The 17898-nt window shown below is 40.4% G+C and overlaps 2 protein-coding genes across 3 annotated transcripts; one reads left to right on the top strand and one right to left on the bottom strand.

Annotated features, from left to right (window-relative positions):
* Nucleotides 1-390: 390 nt before the first annotated feature.
* On the bottom strand, nt 391-10433 carry LOC102721302 (pentatricopeptide repeat-containing protein At5g10690). 2 transcript variants are annotated; one of them, XM_040527805.1, is made up of 11 exons: nt 9921-10433; nt 8679-8811; nt 7530-7621; nt 7274-7435; nt 7102-7170; nt 6614-6746; nt 5757-5989; nt 4813-4890; nt 4070-4138; nt 3804-3980; nt 391-1670 (listed from the first exon to the last, which is right to left on the bottom strand). In XM_040527805.1, the coding sequence occupies exons 1-11, from the start codon at nt 10368-10370 to the stop codon at nt 1383-1385; spliced, it is 1884 nt and encodes a 627-aa protein (XP_040383739.1). In that variant the 5' UTR covers nt 10371-10433; the 3' UTR covers nt 391-1382. The 2 variants fall into 2 exon arrangements, with proteins under 2 accessions (XP_040383739.1, XP_015696362.2); XM_015840876.2 differs by having other exon boundaries at nt 1322-1670; nt 9936-10370.
* A 3181-nt stretch (nt 10434-13614) lies between these two features.
* On the top strand, nt 13615-16799 carry LOC102715331 (transcription initiation factor TFIID subunit 10). Its single transcript, XM_015841405.2, has 6 exons — nt 13615-13933; nt 14029-14093; nt 14546-14608; nt 15224-15281; nt 15370-15420; nt 16383-16799. Exons 1-6 carry the CDS (start codon nt 13754-13756, stop codon nt 16461-16463), a joined length of 498 nt encoding a protein of 165 aa, XP_015696891.2. The 5' UTR covers nt 13615-13753; the 3' UTR covers nt 16464-16799.
* Nucleotides 16800-17898: the final 1099 nt, after the last annotated feature.

The raw sequence follows: 17898 nt of genomic DNA, 5'->3' as shown, positions 1-17898 counted from the left end.
ATTCCACACCTAACGACGACATGAGTACTTAAGCCCTGGCATCGTCGCCGCCGTCGTCATCAGGCTGTGGCATGCATACAGAACAACGCCGGCGCCGGATTGGCGAGCTTCCTGCAGCAGCAGCAGGCAGAGGAGGGCATGCAGGGCCGGCTATGTCCATGCATCCACCGGCGTCGCCGTTCTGACTTGACCTCTAGGTTTTCTCCAGTGTTACTCATGCATCGATGCATGCAGCCTTTGGCCCGTTGATGTTGCTTGAGCTGCAGCCTGCACAAACAGGTAAGGCCAAGATTCCAAATATGGGTGACACCGAACTAACACATACATATAAGGGCGTAGCTGTCACCACCTCGGGCATGTACGTACAATGAAAAATATATAATTCCTCCGTTTCACAATGTAAGACTTTTTAGTCTTGTTTATATTCATATAGATGCTAATGTATATAGATATAATTATATACATCAATCAATTAATGAAGTTAGATAAGATAAAAAGTCCTGGCGTCGCTGCATGCGTGGGACAGCGCTCCGTGCATCCTCGGGCCGTGGCATGCATACAGAAAAGCACCGCCCTCTTGCCATACGTCCGACCCGCTCATCATGCATGCATGCAAGCAAAAGGGGTCCGGTCCAGTGCTATGCGCCAATGCCAGCCAGTGCGTCCACCCGTCGTTGCTCCCACGGCCACGCACCATCTCATGGTATGGTGGTATCCAGCCCAGCGAGAGATCGACGTAGACCGGAAACGAGCCGCGCCCGCGCCCGCCTCCGCCTGGGCATTCGTGCATCAAACCCCGACCAGCCACAGTTGCAGGGAAGCACTGGCTCGAGTAGTAAAGGATACTCCTCCTACGTAGTACAACAAAGCTGCATCTGTCAACGATAAGTTGCAGGCCGGTCACCTTGCTCGCTGGTTGCAATGCAAAATTGGCGGTCCCCCCCTGCGTCTGTGGGGGTTGAGGAGGACGACGGCGGCAGGTGAGGCCTTCCGCCATTGGTTCCAGGACATGGGACTACACACCGGGATGGGAGCAGAGCAAAGCTAGGACCATGGCCACCTGGCCTGGACAGCATCTTGGTTCCTAAACTGGCCTCTGCCATTGGTTCACAATTTCGGGTCCACGGAACTCCGCGGCCCACTCTTGACGTGCGGCATCAAATTGCACCTGCCATGGGGTCAGAATCACCCGCTATATATAGGAGATCGTCGATGACAATGCTTTCTGCTATATGCTCCAATGGGCTTTTATGGGCAGAGCAGAGACATTTCATTGGACAGAGCAGAACCATTTCATTGGCCTGAACAAAAACTGCTCACTGGCCAAGCCTTTTCACCCAGCCAATTACAGATGTGGAGTCACAGAAAACTAGCAGTGCACTTTAGCCACAATTGCTGCCTTCCACATCCTCTTGGAGCTGGCACGCTGCGCCGCCCATGCCATCGATGTCTGACTCGTCAGCAGTGAACTTCCACAAGATTGTGAGGGAGAAAACGCCCAGCGGGCGTGAGCTCGATGCGTAGCTGCCTTCGTACATGTTGCCTCTTTTCACCACAACCACCATTTCAGATTTCTCTCTGAGGAGGAGATCTATGACGTGCTCGATGGAGGTTGACGTGGGAACACACAGCGGTGGTCCTCTCGACATTGAAATAAGAGGCGCATCAATCTGAGAGAAAATTTAAAAGAATTTATAATTAGAGCGACAAGAGAATACTAGAATACAAATAATAATTATGTCGGTATTGAAATGGAAGCTGTTACGCAACGTTATGTCATCGTAAGGAGTTTGATAGAGGTGTGGTATGCTCTTGCAGCCAGTCGTGCTTCTAGCACTAGATAAGACTGCCAAAGTCAAATTTTAAAGGATAAGAACAAACCTAAGGTTCACCATGGAATGGCTCTAGCAAAGTCCCAATTCAGTTGAGTTTGTTAACGTTAATATTGCAAGAAATAAGTATGGTACGCTATTGCAACCAGTCATGCTTCTAGAACTAGATAGATCGCCAACAAACCTATGGTCCATGGTTTACCATGCACAAGTCAATATGTAAGCCACATCGATATGTAAATAGTGACCGTTAGAGAGAACAAATGTAAAAGAAAACTACCATTGGATCTAGAAAAGAATCAGTGTAGTCAATGATAAATCACACAACCAGGGTTCTTCACAAGGTTTCCAGTGGAAACATCCCAGACCGACGTGCAGGGAGCATAACATTTTTAAACAACTAAAGAAAGCAGCAAGTAGCAACTGTCAGTTAGCTAAAATGCCACGCATAAGACAGTGGTATTAACAATTAATCAAATTAACTAGCTTAGTAATTAACCTAAACATAATTAAAACCGGTAATACCATGTCATGTTTATTTCACTTACTACCAAATGTAATTCCCTAGGTATACATCGTTCTTAACCTAAATATAACTTAATATGGGAAAATAGGTTTACTATGCATTTCACAAGTCCAGAATAATCGTGGTAAATTAATTTCTAACATTAAAAATTATTTATTGAAAATCAAGATAAATTTACTTATATCCGAATTTAAGATAATTACATTGAACATAGAGGATGCCATACTTAAGCAGAAACAAAGTAATTGACATCAAAGTTTTCATTTTAATTCATTACTTTATTTGACCCCCTAAGTGTAAAATGAAGGCACACCTTAATTGTATATTTTACAGAAACTCATCATATTAATGCTAAATTTCAAAATGATCCTAACAATAATGGTATAGGCTGTCGATCACATTTATAATTGTATCCATTAAGTACTTTCTGTCATTCTTAAAAAGAAAAACTTTTTATCTGCTCACATCTAATATACACAATTTATGAAATACCTCAGTAAACTTGAATTTAATACATCATATGTATAGTAGATTTGATATAAAGATATACACATAGGTAATTTGATAGAATGACATGCACATAGTAAATTTTTATGATTTAACAAAGCCAAAGTAAATGATTCCAAGAAATCATGGTAAATTATTGAGAAAATCTAAAAAATGCCACCGACAAACATCTAAGTTTAAGAAATGCTATTGACGAATGTGATTTCTAGAAAATGCCATCGTACAAACAAATTTGTCTGAGAAATGCCATCGTCGTTAGGGTTCCGTCCATTTTTGCTGTTAAATACACTGTTCACACTATAGAACTTAACGGAGAGATGCTGACGGAACCCTAATGGCGATGGTATTTCTTAGACATTCGTTTTGTACGATGGCATTTTCTAGAACTTGCACTCGTCGATGGCATCTCTTAGAATTAAGTGTTTGTCAATGGCATTTGTTAGATTTTCTATAAATGATTAGTTAGCATTATAATATTTTTAACTACAAATCAAGATAATACTACTATTGTCGTAGCAAAATTTCATGTTAACTATACTCTATGAACATATATTTATATTGTTCATTGATATTGCATATTCAAACCAACTACTACAAACAATAGCTAATTAAGCACATTGAATAAAGAGGGAGGTTACAGCCAAGCGAATGCACGACTTTTAGGCTAGTTTTTAGTGAAGTCCTAGATCAGTTGAGCTTGTTTAGAACAATGTCGCAAACAAATATATACAACCATAAGTAAAATGAGAATGACCAAAATTTGTTATGGTTTCCTTGCATTTTAATCCTTGCCCAGACTGGAAGAAGCGTAAGTGGCTGCTTTTTTTATCGAAACACTGGTGAGTAGTCCTTGCCAAGGAAACCAATGCTAACCACTCCACTAGCTTCGTGCAAGGATCAACATAATTATTGCTGGTACCAACTAAAGGACAGTGTACCTTCGTACAATCCTGTCGGTGAACAACACCAACGCAGCTTCCCCAGTCATCAACAATAGGAACAGTGGTATCCTTGAAGAATCGCATGGCAACTTCCTCCAGGATTAAGTCAGCATGTAACGGCTGGGTTTCTTGAAACGAAATCATATACTTTTCAACAGGATCATTCAAGACAACCTATGATGCCAATAGACAAACTTCAGATATGACAAGCAGAGTGCAGTGGAGAAAGGGGTAGTAAAATATGAACATAGCAGGCAGCCAACCTGTGGAAAAACATGGGGTCTAAGCACAGAGTTGGTGAATCCAGACATGGTTTCAACTTTAACTGCCACCTGGTACAAACAGAACAAAGTAAACTTAAGAAGGCTATGTTTTACACATTACATTAATAGAACCATCAGAACAAAAAAGAACATTTGGCTTTTTTTTTGCAATGAACATTTGGTTATTTGCAACATGCACCCTGGAACCAGGTCCCAACTTCAAACTAAACCCACAGTTTCACTCATTCAGAATAGCTCAGAGATCTTCCTATTTTCATGTTGTACCAATAAGATTTTTTTCATCTGACATTGGCAGGATAGTTCACTTAAAAATTAACTATGGCATTACTATTGTCTAATAAACTAGATATGCAATTTCACGCCACGTGGGAAGCATTTTGCTGAAAACAATTATAGACTCTTCAGGAAGTTTGTGGCATTTGTTGTATGGTTAGGACAATGCACAATAGAGAGTTCAGAAACATCTGAGAGACTGAGACTATGCTGACTAGAATTATGTAATTCGCCCATGTAGTACAGTGAATCATAACATGAGGAAATTCTAGGTAAATGAAATTCCATTCCATAACAAATTAGTCAAAAATAGTATGGAAAGTTAAGTTCACAAAAGAAAGTTAGGATTTCAAGATAATTTTTTTCATGTCCATGATGTAGATAATTGCTAACCTTTACAATCAATGAAGTGAAATAGTATTTAAGAACAGAATTCAAAATAATAATACCATGCCTACTCTACTTGTCCAAGAGAACCATTCCTTTGCATTCACTATCCTTCTTAGAAGTCCTCTAGCCATGTCAATCTGGAAAAAAGAGTCTTTTAGTTGTAGAAACATGAAATTATGAAAATATTGAATCTATTTAACACAGCATTCAAAGAAAAAAAGAATAACAGAAATCCTAGACATATGAGCAAATTCATGAATATTGCACAGTTGTGTTATATTTGGTAACATATAGGCTAAGCGGCAGTTTAGCAATCATAGGAGCAAGCTCCAAGCTTCATAAATATATATTTAAGCTATAACACATAATGGGAAAAAAAATTGAGCTCAAGGGAGATAGCACCACTTCTGTTGAAACCAACATAATGTACATTTTTACTGTCCCAAGTAGTGAAATACCCAGAAGTTCATAGAAATAATGCACATAAATATATGTAATTGTGCAAAATTTCAATGTAAATTCATCCCTTGTATGAAAGAACATAAAAGGGCAACAAGACAGTCATGCACTGGGACTGCTCATATTGAAGTGATGCTTGTTTTCTTTGATTATTCATAGCAGGAAAGACATATTATAGTTTTGCATGTTCATAAAGCCTTGTTGAGTTTTCATTGATCAAAACACCCAGGAACCCTAGGAATCACAACTGTTTCCCACATCACAATGTATCCCACTAGTATAATATAGAAAATGGGAAGAATATACTTGTTGCAAAATAATGAAACAGTGTGGACCTTGGCCAACACCGAAAAAGAATATTCGAGTTTTCTGTTCTTGCTAAAAAATGACATTGAATAGGGTGCATGTTGGAATAATTTGGTTAATTACATAAGAAATGTCTGTTGATCCCTTCAAAGTATAGTGAAGTTAGGAGTCAAATGACCAATGTATTCATGCTTAAGAATCTAAATCATATTATCAAATAAATAAATTTCATGTCTACCTGATTATTATTGAAAGCAGCTTCCATTAATAGTTCATCTGCCTCTTCTTTTACTGAGCGGCTAATGGATCCAACTGAATCTGGCCACATGCGTTTGTTCAGTCTCTTGACCATATCTAAATCGCCTATAGTAGCAAAAGCTCTCATAATTGAAAGATAAAGATGAGGTTTGGGCCTCAAGTCTTTGTTGTTGCCAGCCTGCTTTATTATCTCCCCAAAAATGCAAAGAGCCCCTACAATAGCACCACCACCAAAAATAAAACACCAACATTTCAGTTATTGGCAGTACTATAGTTCACAACATACAAGGTTATGCATTCCAGTTTGACGGCCATAGTTGAACAATTGAAGCACGTAAAGGTGAAAACTTAAGTCTACAACCTAAGGAGAGTAGATTGAGATTAAGGACCCTAGGCCTAGTCGAGGTGTCTCTGGACTCAAGTGGCCCGATGGTGCCATGGAGGTAGCTGAATCACAAAGGCAGGGGAGAAGAAGAAACACATGTTTATTTGTTTGTAAACGAATAGCCATACAACCCCATCCTTATATAGATGGGATAGCTTGAACGTTCAAAACCCTCATCTCTAAAATTATGGAAATAGCTAACAAATCAATATATTATCTCTTATATGAATTCTAAACAACCTCATGAACAGAAAACATGTGTGATGCAACTGGCCTAGAAAGGTTGACTACTGTTTGGTTGCTTCTGAATGGCCCCTAATGGGCTGCACTGCAAGATGAGACAGAAAGAGGGGCCTGGATCACTTGTTAGTTAAGAATGGAATGATCCCAACTCAAAAACTCTGTAATGTTAAATAGCAAACTCTCCACTAAAAAATGCCAATATATCTTACCATTAATAGACCCACAGGCTAGCAAGGCATCTATCATTGCAGTGTATGCTGTCCTGTCAATAAAAATACGTGAAGATTTCATCTCCACCACAATCTTCAAAACTGAATAAAGGTCTCGGCTATTTCCTAAGCCCTGCAAAATGCTTGAATAACTTGTATCATTACGAAGTATTAAATAAAAGATGATAGTGATACATTTAGAAACCAAACAAGCCTATGCCCTATGCACAATAAATAAAAGGTTGCGAGACACCTTTCATGTCAAACACATTTTCCAATATTAAATACCTCAAAGACTTCTTAAAAAGCAATATCACCTTTAACAAAACATTCTAACAGAAGTAGCGCACCATAGAATTCCATATCACTGGCTGACCAAGTAACCAAAAAGGAAGACCTTACTGGTAAACTGTAACTATTGTTTATTGTTAAGACATGTACAGACCTACTGCTCTCACATGGGTACTATAAGCTGGCAGGTGGCATACCTTAAGTAATGTTGTGTAGGTAACAGCATCTGGAAGGAGTTCAGGATTATTATCCCTATTAGCTTCTTCCTGCATTGTAATGTAAGCAACTCATTTTCAGTATACAGGCTATTATGTGCATATGCAAAAAAATTTGTGGCTAAAACTGGCCTTTCCAACACTTGTGCGACACCTTCATATCTTCCAGAAATCGGATAGCCATATCAATTTCTGCTGATGTTACACAGGCAGAAATTATGGTGTTGTAGGTCAATCTATCAGGCTTTAATCCTTGACGTAATATCTCATCTTTAACAGTCAGAGCTCCAAGAGGGAAGTTGCTTTTTATGTATCCCTAGATCACATCCATTTTGGAAATTTGAGTGAGTACAACAATAATTAAATGAAACAGACACATTAATAGTTAGTGGGAGAATAAACAAAGATACCTTCATAAGCAAGTTGTATAGTAAGACAGAGTGGCCTTTGTATAGGACTTCGCGAAAACGGGCTACAAGAGCATTGGCACGCCGCATATCTCCTATATAAATCAAAGTTCAACATCATCAGTAAACAGCCAGCTAAGGTGTGCAAGAGAAATATTGGTAGAGGAATATGTCATAGAGCTACGAGAAGAATATTTCAGCTAAAACAAACAGTTGTGACAACTATCATATCATCCTAACTACCGTGCACCCAATCTAAGTCTCCACTATACTATTGATCAAAGGAATAATTTCTAGCCAGTAAAAGATTTAGGTTAGTAACATTCATCGTTTGTTTAGAGATAGATTCGCTTGAACCGATCAAAGGAATAATTTCTAGCCATCAAAAGACTTAGTTTAGTTACACTCATCACTTGTTTACAAATATTTAAATACCGATAGATTTAGAGGCCATGAATCTATATATACTACTCCTTTGGTCAAAAATATTTGTCAGTTAGAACAAGACTTAATCAAACTTCCAAAATTCTAACCATCAATACTTTATTCAATGAATAAATGCTTAGTTTAAATATAAAATAAATAATATACGTCGATTTGCCTTGAAAAGTACTATTATAAAATCATAAAGCTTATTAGATTTTATAAATTTATTCTAACACAAAATTGGTTATCATAATTTTGAAACCAAAGCTTGCCCTAAATGACGAAGATCTTGACTAGAGGGAGTATATAATTCGAACCCACTTAGTGTACTTATTGCTCTAAAAGGCCACCATATGCAGACACACCATCACTTATCTTTGACCCTTGGATAGTGTTTTAACAGTTCAAATTAGCACATATTCTTTCTAGCTTGCATGACCACTTTTTGGTGTTGGGTTAATTACTCATTTCTCAAATACATTATTGCAATTTACAACTGTACACCAAGATCCCACAGCAACACACATTGTGTCATCTAGTACTGTATTCCAATGAGTAGGCTAATTAGATTTGAATCTAGAACCACTGTCTGATAGAGAGTTAAGTCTCATGAATTAGCTTTTTATTCAAGAAGAAAACTAAATTCAGAATTGCTGTGCATCCTAGTATTCTTGTACTCCATAACAATTATATGATGGAAGTTAAAAGGATAAATCATGTACCAACCAGCTTCAATAAGCGCATTTAGGAAACCACAAAGAAGATGAGGAGAAAGCCGAGGACTCCCAGTAGAAGTATCTTTCTCAATTGATTCCAGAATCTCAAATGCGTCATCTATCCTTCTCGCTATCCCCAGACCCTTCAAAGAACAGAAAATGTAGCAGAATGAAAAAGTGCAGTGAAAGATTCTTCATTAGAGTAAATTGTATTGGCAGTCCTTAAACTTGTTTAGTGTTCTCATTCTCATCCCAGTCCCTAATATTTGAAACTGCAAATTTAGACCCCTAATCTTCCTAAAGAGAATGGCTAGCACATAGAAGAACTGATGTAGCCATGTTGCAAGCGTTCTAACCCCCCCCCCCCTTTCCGGCATGCTGAAGATCTCAAAATGAAGGTGGTGGTGGCAGGGTTTGTAATATCATGTGGTTAGCAAAACGGTAAGGGAAACCTTGGTGGTGGTGGCTGCGGGAAACTTTGTGGCTTTGATGAAGAGCAGTAGCTGTGTGGAGAGCACAACAACGGTGGCAATGACAACAGAGGGCAATGGCACGTGATGATTCAAGAAGAAGAGCAATTTGGGGGATGGGAAGATTTGGACTGCAGGATGTGGCTATTACTGGCATGCCATGTTAGCTCCAGGATGTAGGCGTGTCAAATTTGGACCTCCAGTGATACATTTAGCAAGATTAGGGATATAAATCAACAATTCCAAAAATTAGGGACTGGAGGGACTGGGATGAGAGGATCACGCAAGTATGAGGACCACCAGAGCAATTTACTCAATCCATTAGTAGATGCAGTTTTTCTAAAGGATGGACACTTCAAGCACAGAATAATAGTACCTTGATGGCTCAGACAGTCTGACACAGAATCTAAATAAAGTTGCTGAGAAAGGAAAGGAGTGAACAACTTTAAGTTTATGTATACAATTTCCTACTGATTCTCAAGAAAAAACATTAAAACGAAACATATCAACCAAATTCGGAAGTTTTTTTTCTGGTGAGGTGGGAACATTGATTTCTAATGGAAACATTTTTTTTCTATCAAAGATTGGATGCTTCATACTACAGTTGATATAATATGATGAATTTAATTACCACACAAAAGCTCACAGTAGCACCTAGGGCCTACGTTTTGGGCCAAAGTATGAATAGTTTGATGGGAATTTCAGGGGAAAAAATATGTATGTAATACTGCTTGTAAACATCTCAGCTTCTCTACAGGTGTAAAATTTGCTGCCGCCATTACCCCGTAGGGGCGTACCTTGAGAAGGACGCCGTAGGAGACGCCGTCGACGCCGCATCCCCCGGGACGGCGCATTTCGTCGAACAGCCGGAGCGCGAGGTCGACGTCGCCGCAGCGGACGCAGGCCTCGAGCACGGCGTTCATCACGATGGTGTTGAGCCCCGCCCCCGCGCCGCCGCCGCCCTCGCGCGTGCGCCGCCTGGCCGCGTCCACCTCCTCCATGATCTGGGAGAGCTGCCTGCGGCGGGTGAGGTCGACGATGCGGGAGGTGAGGCGGCGGAGGTCCGCCGGCGGCGGCGGCGACGCGGGCCGGGTGCGGGGCCTGCGGCGGCGGCGGTGGCCGGACGAGCGAAGGGCGGGGTACGAGGAGGAGACCCCGGAGGGCGCGGGAGGCGGGGAGCGACGGGGGGAGGGGGAGGGGGAGGAGGAGAAGCGCGGCCGTAGCAGCATCATCGCTCGCCGGCTGCTGCGCGCCGAGACGAGCGCGAGCGGAGTGGATAGAATAGAAGAGCGGTGGGCGGCGGAGTTGGTAGCCGTCGGCGTGGCAGTTCCCGCGGGCCGCGGATAAAGCATTTTGCTTGTCTCGTTTTAAAAAAAAAAGGCAGGAATATGCACCATCATGGTGTTGTCTGAGATTAAAAGAATGGTTAAAGGCAGAGATTACTGTCGACTTTGATATCAGAATTTATTTTATAGCACATAAAAATATATTTATTAGCTAACTATCTCTATCCCTACCGTACGTGACATGGTAAAAAAGAGTCAGAGAAAAAGAGAAGTCATAGTTATGCATGGCTGTACCTCAGAATTGGCTCTTAACATTAATTAAAAAAATTGTTGTACGAGGAGGATAAAAAGTATAATAGGGTAATTAAAAAACTAGTTTGATGTATTAATTAAAAAACCATGGATGACTTTATATTTATTTGTATCCTTAAAAAATAAACTCTTGTTACTGATATGGAGCAATCAAGAGTCAACTTAATCATTGAACGTGTCCTTATAAGAGCATATATATAGTCAGATATGATTTTATCAATTAATATAAGAAAATATTTTTTATTATTTGTTTTTATCCACCGTATATAGTAAAAATTTATTAAATAAATGCTAAATCGTTACCATATATAACAATAGTTTTTCATATTCATCCCCTCTCTTTTCTATATGTCATCATATTTGCTTACATGGTAATAGAGAAAGCTAGTTAATAATCATCTTCAAACGTACTCTCCAACAAGCTATCCAAATTTCACTCTTTATCTTCTCTTCCGGTAAGCTAGCCAAAATAGATTTCTATTCTTATCTCATCTGTCTTCCAATGGTCTCTTTATCTAGACTATCCATTATGAGTTACGATAGAGACCCTTTCTCTCTCCTCCATATACACTATACTGTGAGATGGGACGAAGTCTCTGAAACTTAGGGGAGGTAAAGAAGCTGAGAAGAAAGCATCACTACAAGAAAACACTACTACAATGCCTAGATGTGGCACCGTAATGCCTAGATGTATTGCTGTCGCACTTTGCTACTAGCTATAGATTGAGGGAGGGCATGAATGGACAAAGGGGCAGTGGCCGACGACGTGGGAAAGGGCTGCAGTATGAGAACTTAGCCATTATTTCAATACTATTTTGTTTCCTATGACTTGAAGGGGTTAAAATGAGTAGCATCAATACTATTTTTTCTACTTGCTTCATGCTTGTTGAACCTAGTTGGTGTGTGTATTCAATGTAATAATATTTCTTGAATGAAGGCTCCATCACTCATCTCAATCCCATAATAAAATCTATTTGGCACAAAAATTACTCTAAAAGCAATATGCCTAGACAATGTCACTACATTTCAAGAGGTAACACCGTTGTGACTCAAGGGGCAATGATAGCTTAGACCAATTGTGGTTATTGGGACAATATATAGACAGTGTATACCTTTGCCGAGCCACACTTAACTTAGGATGTGCTAACTCTATAGGTCTGCTCTTGGTGTACTTCAAGCATAGTTTTTAAGACCGCACCAAATAAATCGAGGTCTATAGAATATCCTAGAACGACAGTAAGGGTAGCAATTTCACCCGTGGGGCCGGGTCCTCGACGGGTACCCACCCCTACGGGTACGAGGACAGGTCCCAACTTTGACCCGCAGGTAACCGGGTCCTGGGCCCCGTATTTGGGCGGATGAGGGGACGGGGATGGAGTTCTACCCGCAGGTGACCCGTGGGGACCCGAGAGGGGTATATTAGACTATGACCCATTAAATTACAACTTATATAAGGTGCAAAAACCTAATTCTAAGCCCATATTTCTATCATGACAAACCATTTATTTGTTGAATCCATCATTGTTATTGCAATCCACTCAATTGCGGTATTGCGCATCCATCCAATTCAATTTTTGTTCTTGTTAAATTCATCATTGTCTTTTATTTCTTGTGTTGATTGAAGTAAGACAATACTCGATGCGGGTGAGCGGGTCACCCGGTCGGGTTGCGGGTCCCCGGTCAGGTCGGGTACGGGGATGGATTCCAACCCGTTTCTCCATTCGGGTCCAGGTTCGGGTATAGAAGTCGGGTGACGGGTTTGGGTTCGTTCTTATCCAACTCGCCCCCGATCCGTCCCGTTGCCATCCCTAAACGACAGGTTGAGGGTTAAAAACCCCACCACACATAACCACATACTTTCTCCCTTGTTTTTTTCTCTTATTCTCTCCTCCCACCTACTCACTTGCACCACTGTGAGGCCTATTAGATGGTCTTTAGACTGGTTTTTAACCAATTCCTATTTAAAATTTGATTCAATCGGTTTTTCTTAGTTCAATTGCACAACTAATCTTTTAATTAATTGGACTAGACCGGTTGAGGCCTTGGTTCGGGTTTTTTATTAGTCGGACAACCGGTTTGGTTGGGTCATAATAATAATTATAGTTTCGAGACATAGAAGGTAGAGACAGTGATGACTTCTTCTAGTTAACACATTATTGAAGGGATTGACTCTAGGAAGAGGTACGTCGATTGGTTCCATACCGATGTCTAGATAAGTGGCATAAGATAGAAATATGGAGATATTTTTTCCATTATAACACATTAATAGCAGGATGCACCTCACGGAGAGACATATATCCGATGGTTCCATTCCCATACCTAGATGCACCCTAGCACTTACGTGCACTGCAATATTATGTTGGCCAATTTCCAAATAACGTTTGTGACTTCACTAATTCATTTGCCATCCAATGCATGTGCTGGGTCATGTAGCTCTGACAACGACGATAATATAATATTCATGCATGCATCTACAACTATCCGTTCGATATTATAAGATGTTTTGGTTATATCTAGATTTATTTATATATCAATAAATATATTTGATATATGTGTATAAATGCATTCACATCCATATAAGTTTAGAGAGAACTAAAATATCTTATATCATGTAACGGGAGAAATACGTGTCATCTACCGTCAAATACGACGAGATAAATCTGAGCTCGACGATGGTATGCCACATTGTACAGGTGAAAATGGTCTGTTCTTGAGAACCTCGGCGAATGTGAGTATGTGCCTAGTATTTCTATATATCCGATGGCAGATCATATATTCATAATTTTTATTTTTCGTCTTGTTTTTATTACGATGATTTTCAAACGGATCTGAACCGGCCCATCGTAAAGTTTATTAGTACTACAAAAGGGCCGGACTTCAGCCCACCACTTCCCCTGCTTTCCTCTCGGGCCTCCGGCGACGACACGACTCCTCTCGACCTCGCCGTCGTCCTCGCCTGCCGCCGCGTCCAGGCCCACCGGCGCTGGCGGCGACCCTCCCCGGCCAGCGAACAGAGGATGATGGGGAGCAACAGCGCCGGGGGCGGAGGCGGGGGCGCCATGGCTCCGGGGGGCATGGGGGGAGGAGGGCAGCCCATGGGGGCGGCATCCTCCGGCGGCGGCGGCGGCGACGGGCGGCACGACGACGAGGTGGTCCTCACCGAGTTCCTCTCCTCCCTCATGGACTACACCCCCACGGTACGGCGCGCCCGCCGCCCTCCTCTCGCTCCGGTGCGTTGCCTTTTCTTCCCGGTGGGGGTTCCGTGTCTGATCTGATGCGGTGGTGCGTGCAGATTCCGGACGAGCTGGTGGAGCACTACCTTGGCCGCAGCGGCTTCCACTGTCCCGACCTCCGCCTGTAAGCACCCAAGACCCAACCCTCTCCCTCCAGTAGTTCAATCTCTTCTCTCTTACCAGAATACTGCTTTGTGCTGCTGCTAGGATGGCTGGATTCAGCGGCGAACCCAGAACAGAAATTACCGAGGATCCAATACATTGTAATTATCTAATTTTTATACTTGTACACTAATAAATATGATATAATTTAGTAAGAATTGGATTACGTAGGATCGCCACTGGCTGGATTGGTAGTTAAACTGGAATTCGTTCACTGCCTTGAGACTGTAACTGAATTTGGCCTGATTCATCTGCACGTACAGATGGTGACAGTTAGATTGATTGAGCCAGTTGGTTGGATTGCTTGTAGCTGGGTGGGGGGGGGGGGCGATAAATTGCTGTTTTCCTTTAAACTTGGTGGTGGTTATTGGTCTGCATGGATTGTCTTATGAGCCATAATTTTGTGTTCTGCAGAACGAGGCTGGTTGCTGTAGCCACCCAAAAGTTCATTTCGGACATTGCAAGCGATTCTCTTCAGTATGTAACTTTTACAAACCCGTTCATCTTGATTTTCAACTTAATGCGATCCACATGTGTGATTATATTTCCTTTTTAGTGATTATTCATTCTTGGAGTCAATTTGTCCTAACCTTGATGGAAATAGGTTTTTATGTTGATCATGACCCATGATGAGATTTCTGGTATCATTCATAAATGGAGCTGTATCCATATATGTAGTATTATTTATTCTTGGCAGACTGAGAACTGTCCAGTTTGAGTATTAAGTAGTTTCTTTTCTCCTATATGTTGGTAGCCTTATAGTAGCCAGTCATTAGTGATTACCCTGTGGATTCTAGGCTTGTTTTCTTCATACCTCCTTTTTTTTATTGCTGATCATCCTGTCACACATTATGATCATGGAACCAAACATCAAACATGGTATCTTATTTCTATATAGCAAAATAGTTTAATATAGATAGCGATTGTGCATTGTGTATTTGTGTTGATGTGGTGGGGGGTGTAATTTCAACACTAAACTTTTTAATGTAAAGTCAAGCTTCTCATTCTGTTGTGTGTATCATAACTTGTAGCAGTTAAAATGTATCACGCGCACTAATTTGTTCATCATATGAATCTTTCCTCCTAAACTAGGCACTGCAAAGCCAGGGTAGCAGCACCTATCAAAGACAACAAGAGCAAGCAACCTAAGGTGGGTTAATTTGCAATTGGAGTACCAGGGTACTACTAGCATGAAACCAAACCTTATTGTTAACTGTTTCAGTCCTTCTGTTCTTCAGGATAGGCGGCTTGTATTAACAATGGATGATCTTTCTAAGGCCTTGCAAGAGGTAAACACTGTTTCCTATTACATATAAGCATTCAGTTTTACTGCATTAGCTCACTGGTTACTACTTACTACTGTACTTTACTTGATTGAAGTCGCAAATTATTCAGTTTGACACATCATTACAGTTATTAGTTTTATCACAAAGTGAATCTCTGCATTCATATATCCCAAAAACCGACAAGTCTACAGTAGGATGTTGGCTTGAGTTAAACCAATTTTTTTTACCAATGGTATTACTTGTTGATGTTTTTAAAAATCAAATAGATCAGTTTTATACACTCCATGGTGCTTGTGATTTATCATTTCCATATATACTCTACTAATTAAGTTAGTCTCGGCCTATTTGTATTAGAACATTTTGCCAGAAAGAAGACACTAATATTGCATGAAATAAGCAATTAAGCAAAGACCTGGGATGGGCTGCCCATATCTCTCTTCCAATGATATTCTTGACAAATGACTGATCACATCAGGGTCAGGACAGTTTTATTTTACATTCCTTGATTCAAAATGAATCTGCCATCTACACTAAACCTCACACAAATGGACATCCTTGCCAGAAACTAGCCTGTCATCCTTCCAATACTAGAGTTCTGATTAATGAAATTTTGTGCTTTAATGAGAGGATATGTTTGTTCAACATATACCAATTTGAGATTTGTTGTTGTGAACGAACCAGCTAGCAGCTATCGGTATATCATCACTTCATCGATAGGATTGGAGTACCACTGTCCAGTGGTTAGTATTGTAATCCCTAATTATCCTAATAGGCATATACTTTCAATGTGTTGTGAGGAGTAACTAGCACTTTTTACTCCTCTATCTAATGCCATTATAGATCAGCACTGCACACGAAAATCCTCTATGTTGCAGTAAACACTAATCATAGGTTCGTAGGTTCCTTTCCACCACACGTGTACTAATGCATAATCTCTTATTTATACCATACCTTTTTCCTTGCAGCATGGTGTGAACTTGAAACATCCTGAGTACTTCGCAGATAGCCCTTCAGCAGGAATGGCTCCTGCGGCAAGAGAGGAGTAGACTCAACTTAATTCTGAAACCAGGGGCTATGTAGGGAGCATGCAGATGAATGACCATGTCGGCATCCTTACCCGGCCTTATTACAACATGCAAATGAATGACCGTGTCGGCATCATTATCGATCGACCTTATTACAAGTTTACAACTTGATGACTGTTCCTTGATATACTGTTGACTACTAGCTTAGTAGCTTGTAACTAATACCGCTGGTTGCTTCTGTACTTATTCTGAGGTACTATCTGTGCTGATTGATTCGTCTGTGTGAAACCTGTTTTAATTGCCTGGTGGATCCTTCACAGCTGAAGGTTTTGATCGACTAATCAACTTCGCAGCCTACTATAGCTTTTCACTACTTTGTTTCATGACGTTGCATTGGCAACATCATTTCTCAGTGAAAACTGCAGGTAGGAGTGATCTGGAGATCAGGTAGGTCTGCCTTATCTTCGCAATATCATATTGCAGGAACACAAGTCAAATCTGCATACAATGTGTATACCGTCTGAAATAGTGTAAGAATGCATTGTTGAAATACAAAAAGGTATATCCTGTCAACTTGTCATCCAAGAGCCATTAAGTTAACAGTGAACTGGATGACATTGTCACAGAGAGAAACCCAGGTATAAACTAAATAAAGGGCCATGATTATACTAGATTATTTTAGTGAATTATCAGACGATTGTATTATTAAAATTTCATGCATATGTTCTCCGACAAATAACTTTAATTTCATAGCGTGAATAACTAACCCGAGTGTCTCTGTTTATGCAGCTAATTCCGTCAGCAACTTTCAGGCCATGAGAGCCACGGCCATACCCTTCATTTTGGAGGGGTAAGTGTTCTTTATCAATCATTGCTCATTGAACATTTGTACCTTGCCATGGAAATTGATTGCAAATGTTCTTGATTGTCCGTGCATGGCAACATGAACCTGCAAAGGTCGGCTCATGTACGCTTCAGTCGACAGTACAGTATTGTAGTGCATACTTAACATTGGACTGTTAATTTGTCTAACCTGAATAGAATTCCTACTCGATGTTCCAAAAAATAAGTTTATGTAATGATGCTTATGAAGACACTTGATGCAATAATTAATCTTTTCAATGCAGCTTGGATTTCTGATGGTGACCAGCCCTATTATCATAAGTAGGCCACCAACCCACCATCTGAGTATCACAAGTTAATAAATCTTATATGCTCTGGTCACTCTAAATTTCTATATACATGATGGTCTACATGCATTTTAGAATATCTGCCTCAAGTCATCAATGTTATCACTTGTCGGAACTGAAGAATATCAGAATAACTTTTGACTTCATCTTAGATATTCATGTGATGACCATATAAGAGATGTTTAACAAAACATGGCCGGTGCAATGATATTATTGAAGATTAATCTAGATGGTTACTATTGATGTGAAGGTGAACATGTATGAAT

Source organism: Oryza brachyantha, chromosome 9, assembly GCF_000231095.2.
Source record: "Oryza brachyantha chromosome 9, ObraRS2, whole genome shotgun sequence".
NCBI lineage: Eukaryota > Viridiplantae > Streptophyta > Magnoliopsida > Poales > Poaceae > Oryza > Oryza brachyantha.
The sequence above is the reverse complement of the archived record's forward strand: the minus strand, read 5'-3'. Positions and strand labels throughout refer to the sequence as shown.

What these genes read in the sequence shown, in the direction of transcription:
- LOC102721302 (XM_040527805.1), bottom strand. Translation starts at nt 10,370, where the DNA reads ATGATGCTGCTACGGCCGCGCTTCTCCTCCTCCCCCTCCCCCTCCCCC. An exon ending in AAATGCGCTTATTGAAGCTG is followed by an intron (nt 7,622 to 8,678) that starts GTTGGTACATGA and finishes TGATTTATATAG; the next exon opens with GAGATATGCGGCGTGCCAAT. An exon ending in ACCGACAGGATTGTACGAAG is followed by an intron (nt 1,671 to 3,803) that starts GTACACTGTCCT and finishes ATTTTCTCTCAG; the next exon opens with ATTGATGCGCCTCTTATTTC.
- LOC102715331 (XM_015841405.2), top strand. Translation starts at nt 13,754, where the DNA reads ATGATGGGGAGCAACAGCGCCGGGGGCGGAGGCGGGGGCGCCATGGCT. An exon ending in TCATGGACTACACCCCCACG is followed by an intron (nt 13,934 to 14,028) that starts GTACGGCGCGCC and finishes TGGTGCGTGCAG; the next exon opens with ATTCCGGACGAGCTGGTGGA. An exon ending in ATTGCAAGCGATTCTCTTCA is followed by an intron (nt 14,609 to 15,223) that starts GTATGTAACTTT and finishes CTCCTAAACTAG; the next exon opens with GCACTGCAAAGCCAGGGTAG.